Source organism: Oncorhynchus mykiss, chromosome 12 (assembly GCF_013265735.2).
Source record: "Oncorhynchus mykiss isolate Arlee chromosome 12, USDA_OmykA_1.1, whole genome shotgun sequence".
Lineage (NCBI taxonomy): Eukaryota > Metazoa > Chordata > Actinopteri > Salmoniformes > Salmonidae > Oncorhynchus > Oncorhynchus mykiss.
Genome location: NC_048576.1, coordinates 14,656,031 through 14,674,715, shown reverse-complemented (window position 1 = coordinate 14,674,715; position 18,685 = coordinate 14,656,031). Strand labels below are relative to the sequence as shown.

At 40.4% G+C, this 18,685-nt stretch overlaps 1 protein-coding gene across 2 annotated transcripts in view; it reads right to left on the bottom strand.

Moving 5' to 3' along the window:
* Window positions 1-3,416: 3,416 nt before the first annotated feature.
* LOC110537019 (contactin-associated protein-like 4) overlaps window positions 3,417-18,685 on the bottom strand; it is a 219,319-nt gene continuing 204,050 nt past the window's right edge. Inside the window, exons 21-24 of one of the 2 annotated variants that reach the window (XM_021622727.2) lie at window positions 14,101-14,188; window positions 7,962-8,180; window positions 7,161-7,232; window positions 3,417-4,668 (exon numbers count right to left, since the gene is read on the bottom strand). In XM_021622727.2, the coding sequence (XP_021478402.2) occupies window positions 4,469-4,668; window positions 7,161-7,232; window positions 7,962-8,180; window positions 14,101-14,188 (579 nt within the window). In that variant the 3' untranslated portion in view covers window positions 3,417-4,468. The remainder of the gene's footprint in view (window positions 4,669-7,160; window positions 7,233-7,961; window positions 8,181-14,100; window positions 14,189-18,685) is intronic. The other variant, XM_021622728.2, reaches the window with a different exon arrangement.

The window sequence follows — 18,685 nt, the reverse complement described above, 5'->3', positions numbered from 1 at the left end:
GGGGGGGGGCGCCAACCCAGTAATAAATTAGCATGCTAGACTAGCAGACTGGAAAAGGGCATGGAAGCCGTTATCTTAGATTGCATAACAACAACACTGGCCGGCTGCCATTTTAGGCCGATGGCAGGAATGGCAATCAGATAGTTACATACTAGCTTACAGTACAACCAGACATAAAGTTCCCAGAGTGCTCCTCACTCTGCCACTCCTTTCTGAAGACTGTCCTGCCACCACAATGGTGGAACCAGCTTCCCCCTGAAGCTAGAACAGCAGAGTCCCTGCCCATCTTCGCAAAAAACTTGTGAAACCCTACCTCTTCAAAGGGTATCTTAAATAATCCCCCTCTTCACCTTGACCCCCCCCCCCCCCCAATACATTTTATTTTTATAAAACTGACCCTCCCCCACCCCTTCTAGTTCTGACTTTGCTGATAGCTACTTTGAGGAAATGTATACTTACTATGTGGTGTACCTACTATGTTGTCCCACCTAGCTAGCAGAGGAAGGCACTAACTGTAAGTCGCTTTGGATAAGAGCGTCTGCTAAATGACTAAAATGTAAAATGTAACCTTGAGATTTATTCAATTGAGCATTTTCCATGTTTGATGAAAACCCAGAGATAAATATTGCCCCTCAAATACAATCTGAGTGTTTGAGTTCCAAGATTTTTTTAGAGAACCACACTGACTGAAGATTGGGCATGATTGATTTACTGTGAATTGGGGTCTGTAATTTCCAATGCGATTCGAGTGTGCCCTGGTGATTGTGTGCCTGATGTGGTGGTGGTCAGCATAATGAGCAGATAAGGAAGTTCTAAAGGTCTGACTATGGCTCTGAGGGAACTAGTGACAGAGACATATACCTAGTACTGAAAGGTCAATGGTATGGTTTCTTCGCAAATCAAAATATTTAAATTGGGGTATTTCTTTATCCTAACAGCTGCCCTATATGCAAAGAGAAGACCCACCAAATCCGCCTACATATCGTGTTTCTGAATTCGATAGCAAATTGCTTCACCGTTTTTATCAATGAGCTGCTTCCTTTGGCACACAGTTTCTTGCATATCAATAAAAAAAGCTGATTTTCCAGCAATTGTAAAGATCAGCGCTATACATGAGGAACATATGCCAACACTATCTGTGTTTTCCTCTGAACAGACCCATCTGACTGGCCCTCAGTTTGTTCCCGGAGTCTAGCTCTCAGCATGTGCACTGGGTGACAAAGTCAAGCATTTAGCCATCTGTTCTTGGTTATTGTCTGCAGTGGCAGGCCAATAACCCAGCATTCAGCAGCAGATGTATGGGCGGGCCACAAGGCCTGGGAAATGTAATCTCACTGCTCAAAAGTGTGAATTGTTACAGAATGGATAAGAAAAAAGCTGTGAGGAGAATGAAGCCAAGATTTTTCCATCTGTGTGACACACCAGACAGGTATATGGGCAGAGCTAAAGTAGCGGGTGAAATTTAGAAGGATAATTCCTTGAACAATGAGAGATACTGTTGAAATGCTTCTCAGAATAATGTTGCATTGTCATATCTTTTCTTGCATGGACATATACATTTTTGGAATCGATTTTACATACATAAAGACAAACACCAACATAAACAAATCCTTAAGCCCTGTGCAATAGGTTTCTCAATATTTAATTCAATGCATCTCGCCATAAAGTTACACAGAATGAGTTCTTCCATTACGGACAGTGGACAGGAGTTTGATATTGAATGGAAGCATTAGTAGTGACAGAAGTGGTGGATGGTTTCAACTGTCAACACTTCCTTACAATCCTTTACACATATATGGTGTATCATGATTTGTTTAAAGTGCATCAAAAACATGTTTCTCATTCAACACTATTCAATAACTGATCAATTTGAAATTTATTGAACAGGATATACTTGTTAATCAAAACAACCTGAATATAATCACCAATAAGCATCATTCCATTATAGTTACATTGAGTAGTGTTCAGTTCAATCCCAACCATGTGTAATGTAAAAAAAAAGTGAAACTAAAGACCCCCAAAAAGAATAAACCTTTAATACCCCTCAAACTTCAGTTATGCCAACATGCCCATTACTGTATAGTTAGCACTTTGTTTCTTCAAAATGACAGTATACACAGCTTGTCCCAGAAAGCAAAATGAATGCCTTCACACCTCCGATTGGATCTATTCCCAGGCATATTGACACTCTGCTTTGCATGACAAAATACCACAGGGATGTGAAGAGTAGGTAGTATAGGTTTTTATACTCATTAGGCAGACTCAATATGCTGTTTCTGTCCATAGGTATTTTAGATTGGACTCTCTGTGGTCCTATAATCCATGAAATGTTCTAGTATCCTGCCCTAAAACATACCAACATGGGAGTGTGAGGGTTTTTAAACTGAATAAAGGGATACTAGGCGGAGACTCAATATCAGCTATCCATTTGTTTCTGTCCATGGGTATTTTAGACTGTACTCTCTGTGGGCTTATTATCAGAGGTTGTGTCCCAAATGGTACCCTAATCCCTATATAGTGTACTACTTCTTTTTACTGGTCAAGGGCTCCAGAGTGGCGCAGCGGTCTAAGGCACTGCATCTCAGTGCTAGAGGTGTCACTACAAACCCTGGTTCGATACCAGGCTGTATCACAACCGTCTGTGATTGGGAGTCCCATAAGTAAGCGCACAATTGGCCCAGCGTCGTCCAGGTTAGGGGAGGGTTTGGCTGGGTAGGCCGTCATTGTAAATAAGAATTTGTTCTTAACTGACTTGCCTAGTTAAATATTGTGCAGCGGCATTACTGTGACTGTGAGGGCTGTAGAAAAACCTCCGTAAGGTCACCTGTCTCCAACCAACATCTAGTAGATTCATACAATGTTTAATGCTTGGGAACATCTAATCTGACCAGGAAAAAAAGCACTGTGGAAGGAAAGAATGTCGTAGAAATGGTCAAAAGTCTTCCATTTAAAGTACTCTAGCTATGTTCTCCAGGGATCCAACTAACACAGAGAGCAGAGCAGTGTTTGTGTGATGAACAGCAACTGATGACGACAATCCTCTCCTCTTTACCTTCCTGATCTAGTCTGTACCGCTGTTTGAACCGAATGAAGACACGCATGCTGACAGATAGACAGGTTGGCATTCATCAGATCCATCTCCTCTTCTCTGACTCTGTCAGCGTGTCTCAGATGAACTTCCTCTGATTATCATTCTGCTTCCTATGAATCACCAATCCCACCAAACCTGTCTGTCTGTCTGACAAACCAAACTGGGTATTCTCATAAAGATTAGCACCTTGTGAAAGGAAGGTTGTGATTAGCCAGAGTGTTTTTGAGTGAGCCTAATGTTGTGAGTTCCGTTCAAAGCTTTTCTGAGAATTGGGTCTGTCAAAGTGTTCTAGCTGTGGGTGGTAAGGAAGCAGTGTTTCAAAGAAAACCGTTAAATGGCTATGCTTTTATTTTTTATCAAGGATAATGCAGAGCAAGCACACAAAATTACAGGTTATGCTTGCCACGGAACTTTCTGAAGTACAGTGAAGTAAAAAAACAAAAAAACATTTGGAACATAAAACTGTATTTACATAAATTTTGTCAGTGGGATGTTCGATTCGAATATGTTTGTTCAATACATGTTCTCATGTATTTTGGTCAACAGATTCTGAGATGTTATTACTGTAGAGGTAATCTCTATGGCTAAGACATCTAAATCTCTCAATAAAGCAATTGCATCATCATAATACCAAAATACTTTCAACTCAATAATCCAAACATGTATTGTATCATCTTCATAACCGTACTGCAAGTACATACAGTATAAATCCATCCAGGCATTATTATATTTTCAGTACTGTACCACCGGAGAGGAATATTAGACAGCGATTGTTATAAAGACATGAATTAATTCAACATTTACATTTTCAAATAATATTTACACTCCCATGAATGACAGTATCAACACCTTTCAAAGTCTATCATCTACACTTGTGTCATATTACCAGTACAAACAGTGTGTACAAAAAACAGTAAACAATATGTGGTCATCACTAGTTACTACAGCCACAAAGTCATAAACCCAGTCTATTGCTACAATTTCTCTAAAATATAATGTCAAACGTAACCCTAACCTTAACCCAATCCTTAACTACACTGCTAACCTTATGCCTAAACCTAACCTTAAATTAAGACCGAAAAGCAAACTTTAGTTTCCATTATTGTTTACGATATAGCCAATTTTGGTTTTGTGGCTGTGGTAACTACTTGAAACCACAATACATGGATGCATTTACAGATTATTTGTTGTCTTCTTCAAATCTTGGTCCGCCATCATGTTTTGACAGTTGCTGATGGTCTTTTACTGCATGTACTGTGTGTGTAATGTACTGTGAACGTAATTAACGTCTCTAGGTCTTGTCAAGGCTTGTCCTTCCTTAATCAGATTCATTGGATTAGTCCAACATCGAGAAGGTCGAGATGTGGATAGTTTGACTTAAATGAAATACTCCTTTTGGTTTTCACTTAGTATGTTCTGTGAGTTGGGCTCGCTGTGGAAAGGGTATTCAGGACTGTCGGCCTCAGGTTTGATTCCCTGGGGTTCTTGGGTGTGGAATGTCTCTTTCCGTCGATACAGGAACCTTGCCATTATTGCCAACGCACACAGAATCACAAATATCACCACAGCAATCACACCTGCAAAGGAGTACAAAACATTAAGTCAGGAAACAACAAAACAGCACTCATTTGAAAACAGAAAGAAACTTTAACAGAATGCTTTTTTAAGACGGAAAACACTGAAGACTTCTAAAGTGAAACCAATTAACATCATTTCACATTGTGACATCTCTATGGGTTTCCTTTTTCAGAAGCAAAAATAGAGAAAGCACAGTGGCTTTCAGAACACATTAACTCCTTTCTCACATTCTCAAGTTTAGTTCTGCAACATTTTGTCTCCGGCATAGAAGCCTTAAGATAAATAATATGCCAATTTCTCTTGTGGGTATTTCATTGCTATTACCCGGCCTGCCTAATTTCCGTTGCTAATCTAAACTCTAAAAGGCATTACACAAGCTTCTAAAAGCTGTAAATTCATCTCTGTACAAGGCACAGCACAAAGATCTCCAGTTCAATTCTCACAAACGTAGCAGGCATTCATTTCATAAACCTTAGCTACAGTCCTTGTACACTGCAATGCTATGTATGGTGCATTTCATTATCAAGAGAAAAGGATACATCTTATTGGGAAACCAGAACACACCCAGACTCAATTTAATGGTAAATTACAATGGTTCTAAAATGAAAATATATTTGAAGATAGCTGTAAAACTTCCTTAATCAGCAAATAATTTCTTTAAGCGTTGAATTAGTTTTGGTGTTCTTTGTGCATTTGGCACTGAGTAAGCCTGTATAAGGAGGACTTTAACCTCTTAGAGCTCTAGGGGCGCTATTTCATTTTTGGATAAAAAACGTTCCCGTTTTAAGCGCGATATTTTGTCACGAAAAGATGCTCGACTATGCATATTCTTGACAGTTTTGGAAAGAAAACACTCTGAAGTTTCAGAATCTGCAAAGATTTTGTCTGTAAGTGCCCCAGAACTCATTCTACAGGCGAAACCAAGATGATGCATCACCCAGGAATTAGCAGAATTTCTGAAGCTCTGTTTTCCATTCTCTCCTTATATGGCTGTGATTGCGCAAGGAATGAGCCTACACTTTCTGTCGTTCGCCCAAGGTCTTAGCAGCATTGTGACGTATTTGTAGGCATATCATTGGAAGATTGGCCATAAGAGACTACATTTTCCAGAGGTCCGCCCGGTGTCCTTTGTCTAAATTTGTGCGTAATCTTCAGGTGCGGTCATTTTCTCCTGGGATTCAGGAGAGAAAGCATGTGTCCAAGAACGATGTATCAATGAAGAGATATGTGAAAAACACCTTGAGGATTGATTCTAAACAACGTTTGCCATGTTTTCAGTCGATATTATGGAGTTAATTTGGAAAAAAGTTTGCGTTTTGAGGACTGAATTTATGGATTTTTTTTGGTAGCCAAATGTGATGTATAAAACGGAGCTATTTCTAATACACAAGGAATCTTTTTGGAAAAACTGAGCATCTGCTATCTAACTGAGAGTATCCTCATTGAAAACATCAGAAGTTCTTCAAAGGTAAATGATTTTATTTGAAGGCTTTTATGTTTTTGTTAATGTTGGGTGCTGGATGCTAACGCTAATGCTAACGCTAAATGCTAACGCGAAATGCTAACTCTAGCTAGCTACTTTTACACAAATGATTGTTTTCCTATGGTTGAGAAGCATATTTTGAAAATCTGAGATGACAGTGTTGTTTACAAAAGGCTAAGCTTGAGAGATGGCATATTTATTTCATTTCATTTGCGATTTTCATAAATAGTTAACGTTGTGTTATGCTAATGAGCTTGCTGATAGATTTACACAATCCTGGATACAGGGGTTTTTTCATAGCTAAACGTGACGCAGAAAACGGAGCGATTTGTCCTAAACAAATAATCTTTCAGGAAAAACTGAACATTTGCTATCTGAGAGTCTCCTCATTGAAAACATCTGAAGTTCTTCAAAGGTAAATGATTTTTTTGAATGCTTTTCTGTTTTTTTGTGTAAATGTTGCCAGCTGAATGCTAATGCTAAATGCTACGTTAGCCATCAATACTGTTACACAAATGCTTGTTTTGCAATGGTTGAGAAGCATATTTTGAAAATCTGAGATGACAGTGTTGTTAACAAAAGGCTAAGCTTGAGAGATGGCATATTTATTTCATTTCATTTGCGATTTTCATGAATAGTTAACGTTGCGTTATGGTAATGAGCTTGAGTCTGTATTCACGAACCCGGATCCGGGATGGGGAGATCAGAAAGGTTAAACTACTTTCTGTATTCCAGCAACTGAACCAACTGGAACCTAATCAACCACCGCTTCAAAGCTGTGTGATGTGATGCTGCAAACATGCCATATCTTATGTTGAAATATTGTATATATTTATTTAACTTTTATTTATCCAGGTTTGTCTCATTCAGAAAAACATGTATTTTGCAAGTGATAAGTTTTGAACAGGATAATTTCTTATCTGACATGTTGTTTTACTGAATACAATATAAGTATGGTTTATTATGACACTATAACAGTGAAACACATGAGAAACATGTTCCCGTTACCTCCAATCAATGCAGAGTCACTCTTGATTGCATTGACTATAAGCTCACCAGTACCTACTGTACCTAAATGATCTACAGCGGAGAGAGACAGAGATTGAGAGAGAGAGAGACAGAAAGACAGAGAGCGAGCAAGAGAAACACAGACAGAAAGAGAGAGATACACAGAGAGAAAGAGAGAGACACAGAAAGAGAGAGACCGAAAGACAGAGGGAGGGAAACAGACAGAAAGAGAGATATACACCGAAATAGTGAGAGGCAGCAGAAAGAGAGAGAGGCAGCAGAAAGAGAGAGAGGCAGCAGAAAGAGAAAGATAGACAGAGGAGTAGAAAGAGAAAGGGAGAAGAGAAAAGAAAGGGACAGAAGAGAGAGAGAGAGAGAGAGAGAGTCAGTAACATCAAGGGTCATCAGTCCATGCAGGATTCATTTAACACTACACCCTCAGTCCTAAACCGCATGAGGAGGACCACAGAAGTAATATTATGCAAATGAGAAATGCCTCTCATCCAAATGAATGAACTCATCTGTCACAATGTAATCACTTTCATTCTCATCTAATTAACAAGGAAGATGGTGTATGTATTAAATGGGCCCTTGATAAAGTTTGAAAAAGCAGTTTGGAAAAAAGTGTAGATTCTCAAGTGGAATTAAAGAAAAACAAAAGGCACTCAAGCAGAAGAGAGAGAGAGAGAGAGAGAGAGAGCGAGAGAGAGAGAGAGAGAGAGAAAGAGATGGAAAAGGGATGACCATAAGTCCCCGCTATTACCACAGACTCCGCCCATCATAGGGAACTTGACACCTTACCTGATAGGGAGTGTGTAGTTTCAGCTGGGTAGGGATTGGCTGGAGATGGGGAGCCACAGGTGGACTCTGCTAGGGATCCAATCACTACAACTGGGCTGGTGTTGGGGTAGAGCAGCGCTGCCTTCAGTGGGGCTACGGAGTTAAACTGGACCACCGACAGACAGCCACTGAAACCTTGGGAGTTCAGCCTGGCAATCTCTGGATCCAGCTCACCAGACTCTAAACACAAACGCACACACACACCCATGCACACAACCAAAAATGCAGAAACAGTCAGTGAGATCAGAGGTAAGTCAGATCATTACGTACTGTAATGGATAATGGTATAGATTAAAATAGATCCCCTACATCAGGGGTGTCAAACTCAATACATGGATGGCCTATCGTCTGTTGGTTTTTGTTTTTTCTCTTTCAATAAAGACCTAGTCAACCAGGTGAGGGGAGTGCTTACTAATTAGTGATCTTACTTCATCAATCAAGTACAAGGGAGGAGCAAAAACCCGCAGATACTCGGCCTCCCACTAATGTGCAGTATACTGATCAGTCTAAGGTAAAATAAGTGGGATTCATTGCTCTCAGCGTAATATTGATTGATTAGGCAGAAAGTTCATCAACAGCTCACAATAAACAAAGTAGATAATGAGAGACCCCTGTAACACTGCTTCCATTTGAAAGTAGATAATGAGAGACCCCAGTAACACTGCTTCCATTGGAAAGTAGATAATGAGAGACCCCAGTAACACTGCTTCCATTTGAAAGTAGATAATGAGAGACCCAAGTAACACTGCTTCCATTTGAAAGTAGATAATGAGAGACCCCAGTAACACTGCTTCCATTTGAAAGTAGATAATGAGAGACCCCAGTAACACTGCTTCCATTTGAAAGTAGATAATGAGAGACCCCAGTAACACTGCTTCCATTTGAAAGTAGATAATGAGAGACCCCAGTAACACTGCTTCCATTTGAAAGTAGATAATGAGAGACCCCAGTAACACTGCTTCCATTTGAAAGTAGATAATGAGAGACCCCAGTAACACTGCTTCCATTTGAATGTAGATAATGAGAGACCCCAGTAACACTGCTTCCATTTGAAAGTAGATAATGAGAGACCCCAGTAACACTGCTTCCATTTGACTGGCTAATATCCAGTAAAACCCTACATTTGCCAGGGTATCTGCCTCACTGGCTCTTCAGAATGACCAAGTGACTATGCATTTAATGGTATGAATTTGCATGGTTATCAGTACTCTTGAGCAAGGCAGTTAACCCACTGTTCCCCGGGCGCCCGAAGACATGGATGTTGATTAAGGCAGACACATTTCAGTTGAAGGCATTCAGATGTCTGACTAGGTATCCCCCTTTCCCCTTTCCCTTTCTTAAAGAAGTTAGTGAGCCGATGGCATTGTACTGCATCACACAAGCTACTGTATCCTGACTGTAACTTTCCCTTCTTACAACAGGGGAGCTATTCCTCCTCAGTCAGGCCTCATCTCAATTCAATTCAAATCAATTCAAGGGCTTTCTTGGCATGGGAAACATGTGTTAACATTGCCAAAGCAAGTGAGGTAGATAATATATAAAGTGAATATATAAAGTGAAATAAACAATAAAAATTAACAGTAAACATTACACATACAGAAGTTTCAAAACAATAAAGACATTACAAATGTCATATTATATATATATATATATATATATATATATATATATATATATATATATATATACAGTGTTTTAACATTGTACAAATGGTAAAGGACACAAGATAAAATAAATAAGCATAAATATGGGTTGTATTTACAATGGTGTGTGTTCTTCACTGGTTGCCCTTTTCTCATGGCAACAGGTCACAAATCTTGCTGCTGTGATGGCACACTGTGGAATTTCACCCAGTAGATATGGGAGTTTTTCAAAATTGGATTTGTTTTCGAATTCTTTGTGGATCTGTGTAATCTGAGGGAAATATGTCTCTCTAATATGGTCATACATTGGGCAGGAGGTTAGGAAGTGCAGCTCAGTTTCCACCTCATTTTTTGGGCAGTGAGCACATAGCCTGTCTTCTCTTGAGAGCCATGTCTGCCTACGGCGGCCTTTCTCAATAGCAAGGCTATGCTCACTGAGTCTGTACATAGTCAAAGCTTTCCTTAATTTTGGGTCAGTCACAGTGGTCAGGTATTCTGCCGCTGTATACTCTCTGTGTAGGGCCAAATAGCATTCTAGTTTGCTCTGTTTTTTTGTTAATTCTTTCCAATGTGTCAAGTAATTATCTTTTTGTTTTCTCATGATTTGGTTGGGTCTAATTGTGCTGCTGTCCTGGGGCTCTGTAGGGTGTGTTTGTGTTTGTGAACAGAGCCCCAGGACCAGCTTGCTTAGGGGACTCTTCTCTAGGTTCATCTCTCTGTAGGTGATGGCTTTGTTGTGGAAGGTTTGGGAATCGCTTCCTTTTAGGTGGTTATAGAATTTAACGGCTCTTTTCTGGATTTTGATAATTAGTGTGTATCGGCCTAATTCTGCTCTGCATGCATTATTTGGTGTTCTACGTTGTACACGGAGGATATTTTTGCAGAATTCTGCGTGCAGAGTCTCAATTTGGTGTTTGTCCCATTTTGTGAAGTCTTGGTTGGTGAGCGGACCCCAGACCTCACAACCATAAAGGGCAATGGGCTCTATGACTGATTCAAGTATTTTTAGCCAAATCCTAATTGGTATGTTGAAATTTATGTTCCTTTTGATGGCATAGAATGCCCTTCTTGCCTTGTCTCTCAGATCGTTCACAGCTTTGTGGAAGTTACCTGTGGCGCTGATGTTTAGGCCAAGGTATGTATAGTTTTTTGTGTGCTCTAGGGCAACAGTGTCTAGATGGAATTTGTATTTGTGGTCCTGGTGACTGGACCTTTTTTGGAACACCATTATTTTGGTCTTATTGAGTTTTACTGTCAGGGCCCAGGTCTGACAGAATCTGTGCATAAGATCTAGGTGCTGCTGTAGGCCCTCCTTGGTTGGTGACAGAAGCACCAGATCATCAGCAAACAGCAGACATTTGACTTCGGATTCTAGTAGGGTGAGGCCGGGTGCTGCAGACTTTTCTAGTGCCTGCGCCAATTCGTTGATATATATGTTGAAGATGGTGGGGCTTAAGCTGCATCCCTGTCTAACCCCACGACCCTGTGTGAAGAAATTTGTGTTTTTTGCCAATTTTAACCGTTATTTGTGTACATGGATTTTATAATGTCGTATGTTTTACCCCCAACACCACTTTCCATCAGTTTGTATAGCAGACCCTCATGCCAAATTGAGTCGAAGGCTTTTTTGAAATCAACAAAGCATGAGAAGACTTTGCCTTTGTTTTGGTTTGTTTGGTTGTCAATTAGGGTGTGCAGGGTGAATACATGGTCTGTTGTACGGTAATTTGGTAATAAGCCAATTTGACATTTGCTCAGTACATTGTTTTCATTGAGGAAATGTACGAGTCTGCTGTTAATGATAATGCAGAGGATTTTCCCAAGGTTACTGTTGACGCATATTCCACGGTAGTTATTGGGGTCAAATTTGTCTCCACTTTTGTGGATTGGGGTGATCACTCCTTGGTTCCAAATATTGGGGAAGATGCCAGAGCTAAGGATGATGTTAAAGAGTCTTAGTATAGCCAATTGGAATTTGTTGTCTGTATATTTGATCATTTCATTGAGGATACCATCAACACCACAGGCCTTTTTGGGTTGGAGGGTTTTTATTTTGTCCTGTAACTCATTCAATGTAATTGGAGTATCCAGTGGGTTCTGGTAGTCTTTAATAGTTGATTCTAAGATCTGTATTTGATCATGTATATGTTTTTGCTCTTTATTCTTTGTTATAGAGCCAAAAAGATTGGAGAAGTGGTTTACCCATACATCTCCATTTTGGATAGATAATTCTTCGTGTTGTTGTTTGTTTAGTGTTTTCCAATTTTCCCAGAAGTGGTTAGAGTCTATGGATTCTTCAATTACTTTGAGCTGATTTCTGACATGCTGTTCCTTCTTTTTCCGTAGTGTATTTCTGTATTGTTTTAGTGATTCACCATCTCTCTGTCTCTCTCTGTCTCTCTCTGTCTCTCTCTGTCTCTCTCTGTCTCTCTCTGTCTCTCTCTGTCTCTCTCTGTCTCTCTCTGTCTCTCTCTTCAATTTTAATTTAGAGGCTTTATTGGCATGGGAAACATATGTTAACATTGCAAAAGCAAGTGAAGTAGATAGAAAACAAAAGTGAAAAAATGAACATTAAACATTACTCACAAAAGTTCCAAAAAAATAAAGGCATTTCAAATGTCATTTTGTTTGCAAATAGTTCAAGTACAAAGGGGAAAATAAATAAACATAAATATGGGTTGTACTTACAATGGTGTTCGTTCTTCACTGGTTGCCCTTTTCTTGTGGCAACAGGTTACAAATATTGCTACTGTGACAGCACACTGTGGTATTTCACCCAGTAGATGTGGGAGTTTATCAACATTGGGTTTGTTTTCAAATTCTTTGTGGAATATTTGTGTAATCTGAGGGAAATATGTGTCTCTAATGGTCATACATTTGGCAGGAGGTGCAGCTCAGTTTCCACCTCATTTTGTGGGCATTGTGCACATAGCCTGTCTTTTGAGAGCCAGGCCTGCCTACGGCGGCCTTTTCAATAGCAAGTCTCTCTCTCTCTCACACACACACACACACACACACACACACACACACACACTACATTTCAATTTGTTAGCGTGATTGATGACAGGCGTCGCTGGGAATGACACAGAATCCACTTTCATGCCAGCTCTTTGATCCTGATATGACACACATACTGTGGCGGGGTTAGAAAAGAGAGTATGGGGAGGACCCGGTCATGCTTTAACATGGTCCATGGCATCTGAGATTACATTCCACTACCACAGAGCAGTTTGTTTGTGTGTATGTGCCGGATGACCGGAGAGCCAGAGGGCAGACCCCTTAGCCCCACAAGTCATTATACCCTACAGCTACTGGATTAGTCTGACTTTATACTAATGGAGCTTTTGGATTAGTCTGACTTTATACTAATGGAGCTTTTGGATTAGTCTGACTTTATACTAATGGAGCTTTTGGATTAGTCTGACTTTATACTAATGGAGGTGTTGGATTAGTCTGACTTTAGACCAATGGAGCTGTTGGATTAGTCTGACTTTATACTAATGGAGCAGTTGGATTAGTCTGACTTTAGACCAATGGAGCTGTTGGATTAGTCTGACTTTAGACAAATGGAGCTGTTGGATTAGTCTGACTTTAGACCAATGGAGCTTTGACTTTAGACCTATGGGGCTTTTGGATTAGTCTGACTTTACAATAATGGAGCTTTTGGGTTAGTCTGACTTTAAACTAATGGAGTTTTTTGAAAGTTCCTGAATAAGTCAATAACAATATCACAGTAGCTACTGTTTAACTTGTTATTGTGACATTCTTGACATTGTTACATATGGATAGAAATGGATTTGCATCTGAAATGAGTAGCAGTGCATTGTGTATACAGGCATAGTATGGGAGTATTATTTCCACTTGACATGGAATATTTTGTTAATTATATTGTATCAGAATGTACTGTACGACTGTAACTGCTGTATTTTATGTCTGTTTCCTTTAATCATTCCTCACAACTGAAAGCAGGCCTCCTATTTTAAAATAAATACATTAGCAATAGGCCTTCATAAAGTGGCCTATTTCCAAAGCAGGGGATAGACAATAATTACACAAAGACGATATTATTCAGATTTTAAGTAAACAGACACCCAACAACGCTCTGATGATAACATGTCATGTCGAACTGTGATTACCTGAGTGAACAAAAAAATAAACATAATAATAGATAATTATTACATACGTATGGGAGCAATTCTATCTCTATTTGAGCTAAAGAAGCTCTTTGTTATCATATTTTCATTTGAACAATCTTTATGTCATTTTAACAAGCTTTATGTTATTTAACAAGCTTTATGTAAAAGCTTCAGACAGGAGGGATCCTCACAAGCTCTCCAGTTCTGTGATTGAAACATACAGCGAAACACCTCTGAGCTCTATATTAAATCACAATTTCTTTGCAAGTTTTAACTTAAACGGCCTTCTTCGTCATTTGAATGGAGTCTTCTATAACTCACCATGCACTTTCCCCAGGACAACTGACTTGATAGCATTGAATTCTGCATCAGATGTGAGATTGAAGTCTTCCCTTTCGTGCTGGTCAATCTGAAACAAATTGCAGAACAGGACCTGTAAACACTTTGTCGAATGGTCATATTGGGGATTTAAAAAAGACAATTAACACTTTCAGATGATGGAGAATGTACTCTTTCATGTAGACTGCTCTTCAAAGTACTTTAAACACATTATCACTTGGCTGTTTAGTATCTGTCATTCAACTAAAAAAGGAAAGTAGTGAAATAGCTTGGAAAGGTTTTCTCGTTCAAATCAAATCAAAGTTTGTCACGTGCGCCGAATACAACAGGTGTAAACCTTACAGTGAAATGCTTACTTACAGGCTCTAAACAATGGTGTGAAAAAAGGTGTGTGTGTGTAGGTAAGTAAAGAAATTAAACAACAGTAAAAATACATTTGAAAAAAAGAGTAGCAGGGCTATATACAGACACCTGTTAGTCAGGCTGATTGAGGTAGTATGTACATGTAGGTATCGTTAAAGTGACAATGCATATATGATGAACAGAGAGTAGCAGAAGTGTAAAAAGAGGGGTTGGCGGGTGGTGGGACACAATGCAGATAGCCCGGTAAGCCAATGTGCGGGAGCACTGGTTTGTCGGGCCAATCTAGGTAGTATGTACATGAATGTATAGTTAAAGTGACTATGCAAATAAGACAAACAGAGAGTAGCAGCAGCGTAAAAGAGGGCTTGGGGGGGGGGGGGGTACACAATGCAAATAGTCCGGGTAACCATTCGGTTAACTGTTCAGGAGTCTTATGGCTTCGGGGGTAAAAACTGTTCAGAAGCCTTTTTGTCCTAGACTTAGCACTCCGGTACCGCTTGCCATGCGGTGGTAGAGGGAACAGTCTATGACTGGGGTGGCTGGGGTCTTTAACAATTTTTAGGGCCTTCCTCTGACACCACCTTGTGTAGAGGTCCTGGATGGCAGGCAGCTTTGCCCCAGTGATGTACTGGGCCGTACGCACTACTCTCTGAAGTGCCTTGTGGTCGGAGGCCGAGCAATTGCCGTACCAGGCAGTGATGCAACTGGTCAGGATGCTCTCGATGTTGCAGCTGTAGAACCTTTTGAGGATATCAGTTTAGTTTCCTGAGGGGGAATAGGCTTTGTCGTGCCCTCTTCTTGACTGTCTTGGTATATTTGGACCAATGCGAATGGGGACGTGCTCGCTGCTCCTTTTCCTGTAGTCCACAATCATCTCCTTAGTCTTGGTTACGTTGAGTGATAGGTTGTTATTCTGGCACCACCCGGCCAGGTCTCTGACCTCCTCCCTATAGGCTGTCTCGTTGTTGTCGGTGATCAGGCCTACCACTGTTGTGTCGTCAGCAACCTAAATGATGGTGTTGGAGTCGTGCCTGGCCATGTAGTCGTGGGTGAACAGAGAGTACAGGAGGGGACTGAGCACGCACCCCTGGGGAGCTCCAGTGTTGAGGATCAGCGTGGCAGATGTGTTGCTACCTATCCTCACCACCTGGGGCGGCCTGTCAGGAAGTCCAGGATCCAGTTGCAGAGGGAGGTGTTTAGTGCCAGGATCCTTACCTTGGTGATGAGCTTTGAGGGTACTATGGTGTTGAACGCTGAGCTGTAGTCAATGAACAGCATTCTCACATAGGTGTTCCTTTTGTCCAGGTGGAAAGGGCAGTGTGGAGTGCAATAGAGATTGCATCATCTGTGGATCTGTTTGGGCGGTATGCAAATTGGAGTGGGTCTAGGGTTTCTGGGATAATGGTGTTGATGTGAGCCATTACCATCCTTTCAAAGCACTTCATGGCTACAGACGTGAGTGCTACGGGTCTGTAGTCATTTTGTCAGGTTGCCTTTGTGTTCTTGCCTCGAAGCGAGCATAGAAGTGATTTAGCTCATCTGGTAGGCTCGTGTCACTGGGCAGCTCGCGGCTGTGCTTCCCTTTGTAGTCTGTAATAGTTTACAAGCCCTGCCACATCCGACGAGCATCGGAGCCGGTGTAGTATGATTCAATCTTAGCCCTGTATTGACGCTTTGCCTGTTTGATGATTCGTCGCAGGGCATAGCGGGATTTCTTGTAAACTTCCAGGTTAGATTCCCGCACCTTGAAATCGGCAGCTCTACCCTTTAGCTCAGTGCGAATGTTGCCTGTTATACATGGCTTCTGGTTGGGGTATGTACGTACAGTCACTGTAGGGACGACGTCCTCAATGCACTTATTGATAAAGCCAGTGGCTTATGTGGTGTATTCCTCAATGTCATCGGAAGAATCCCGGAACATGTTCCAGTCTGTGATAGCAAAGCAGTCCTGTAGTTTAGCATCTGCTTCATCTGACCATTTTTTTTATAGGCCGAATCCCTGGTGCTTCCTGCTTTAATTTTTGCTTGTAAGCAGGAATCAGGAGGACAGAGTTGTGGTTGGATTTACCAAATGGAGGGCAAGGGAGAGCTTTGTACGCATCTCTGTGTGTGGAGTACAGGTGATCTAGATTTTTTTTCCCTCTGGTTGCACGTTTAACATGTTGATGGAGATTTGGTAGAACTGGTGAGTGATCGCTGTCCTGATATCCAGAAGCTCTTTTCTTCCGTAAGATACGGTTGCAGAAACAATTTGTACAAAATAATTTACAAATATTGCGAAAAAAAACACATAATAGCACAATTGGTTAGGAGACCAACCAGCACCTCTATAAAACATGTTTGGGTGTCCGCAGTGGTGGAAAAAGTACTCAATTGTCATACTCAAGTAAAGATGACTTGAGTAAAAGTCATAAAGTAAAATACTAGTTGAGTAACAGTCTTAAAGTATATGGTTTTAAATGTACTTAAGTACAACGATAGAAAAAGGACTCAATTGTCATACTTCAATAAAAGTAAAAAGTAATTGTTATATATCAAATTCCATATATTAAGCAAACTAGTCAGCATGCTTATTATTATTTGTTTATTTATGGACAGAAAGGGGCACACTCCAACACTCTATTTGTGTTTAGTGAGTCCACCAGATCAGAGGCAGTTGGGATGACTGTGTTATATTGATAAGTGCGCAAATTTAACCATATTGGAAGGGAAAGGGAGATACCTAGTCAGTTGTACAACTGAATGCCATCAACTGAAAAGTGTCTTCTGCATTTAACCCAACCCCTCTGAATCATATTGCTGTGCTGTCTGAGCATTCGAAATGTAATAAGTACTTTTGGAAGTCAGGGAAAATGAATGGAGTAAAAAGTACATATTTTCTTTAGGAATGTAGTGAAGTAAAAGGAAAAGTTGTCAAAAACATAGATAGTAAAGTACAGATACCCCAAAAAACTACTTAAGTAATATTTCAGATAGCCTAATGGTTAGAGCGTTGGGCCAATAACCGAAAGGTTGCTGGATAGAATCCCCGAGCTGACAAGGTAAAAATCTGTCATTCAACCCTGAGCAAGGCATTTAACCTAATGTTCCCTGGGTGCTGTGGATGTCAATTAGGGCAGCCCCCCAACCTCTCTGATTCAGAGGGGTTGGGTTAAATGCGGAAGACACATTTCAGTTGAAGGCGTTCAGTTGTACAACTGACTAGGTACCCCTTTGATGTATTTGACTTAGTTACTCTACACCACTGGGTGTGCGTTATCATATTCCTTTTACTAGACTAGTCAGACTAGTACATGTTGGGTGGTTGGAAACATGGAAGTAAACACCTCTAAGTGTGCGGTCCACTAAGTGATTACTATGGAAGGGAAGTGCATTAAAATTGTCCAACACATTGGACTCACCCCCTTCTCTAAGAGGTTTATAAATGGGGTGTCTAAATTTGGGCGTTTGTATGGCCTTGCTGTTGTAGTTGGGTTGCTGTACTGTAGTTCAAATCCTCAAAGAATGGTTCATACAGGATGATCTCAGGCGAAATAGACTTTACCTTGCTTCAGCAAATACCCAGCAAGCCATGACCTTCAATTTGTATTGCAGAGCACTTAGTTAAGAACATTACACTGTAATTAAAAATAGCTAAGGGTGATGCGGTGGGGTTAATATCATGTTAACTAGAGTGGCAGTTTCAGATCACATCAGGGCAATGCTAAACAGGAATTCAGAATGATCTAAATAATAGATTTTACTATATGGGGTAAAAAACGCAACTTGCTTTCCATGTGTCTGTCGAAGAATGGCTGAAAAGAAGAATGTCGACCACCTTTGTTGTTACAATTCTTGAAATATGTGTTCAGTCTCCTCACAGATTTCAGTCCCTTACGCTAAAACTTTATCGATTACTCTCTACTGTTCTCTTGTTTGCCATCCTATTCCTTTAGTTATTTAGAATCATTCATGTTGCCTGAAAGGTCTCTGAATTGTGAATGAGTGGGCCTACTTAATGACTGAGAGTTGGAATGTGTCTGTGCATTCTGAGTAAGTACAGCTCTGGAGCAAGGCCTGGGTTTGTGTCCTGCTGTGCAAAAGGCTTGGACTTGATGATAGATACATATGTAGGATCTTAATTTGACGACCCTGTTGCAGGAGAACATTCCTGCAACAGGAAAAACTTGTAGTGTATTTGAGGTTTAAAAAGTATCCTGATGTT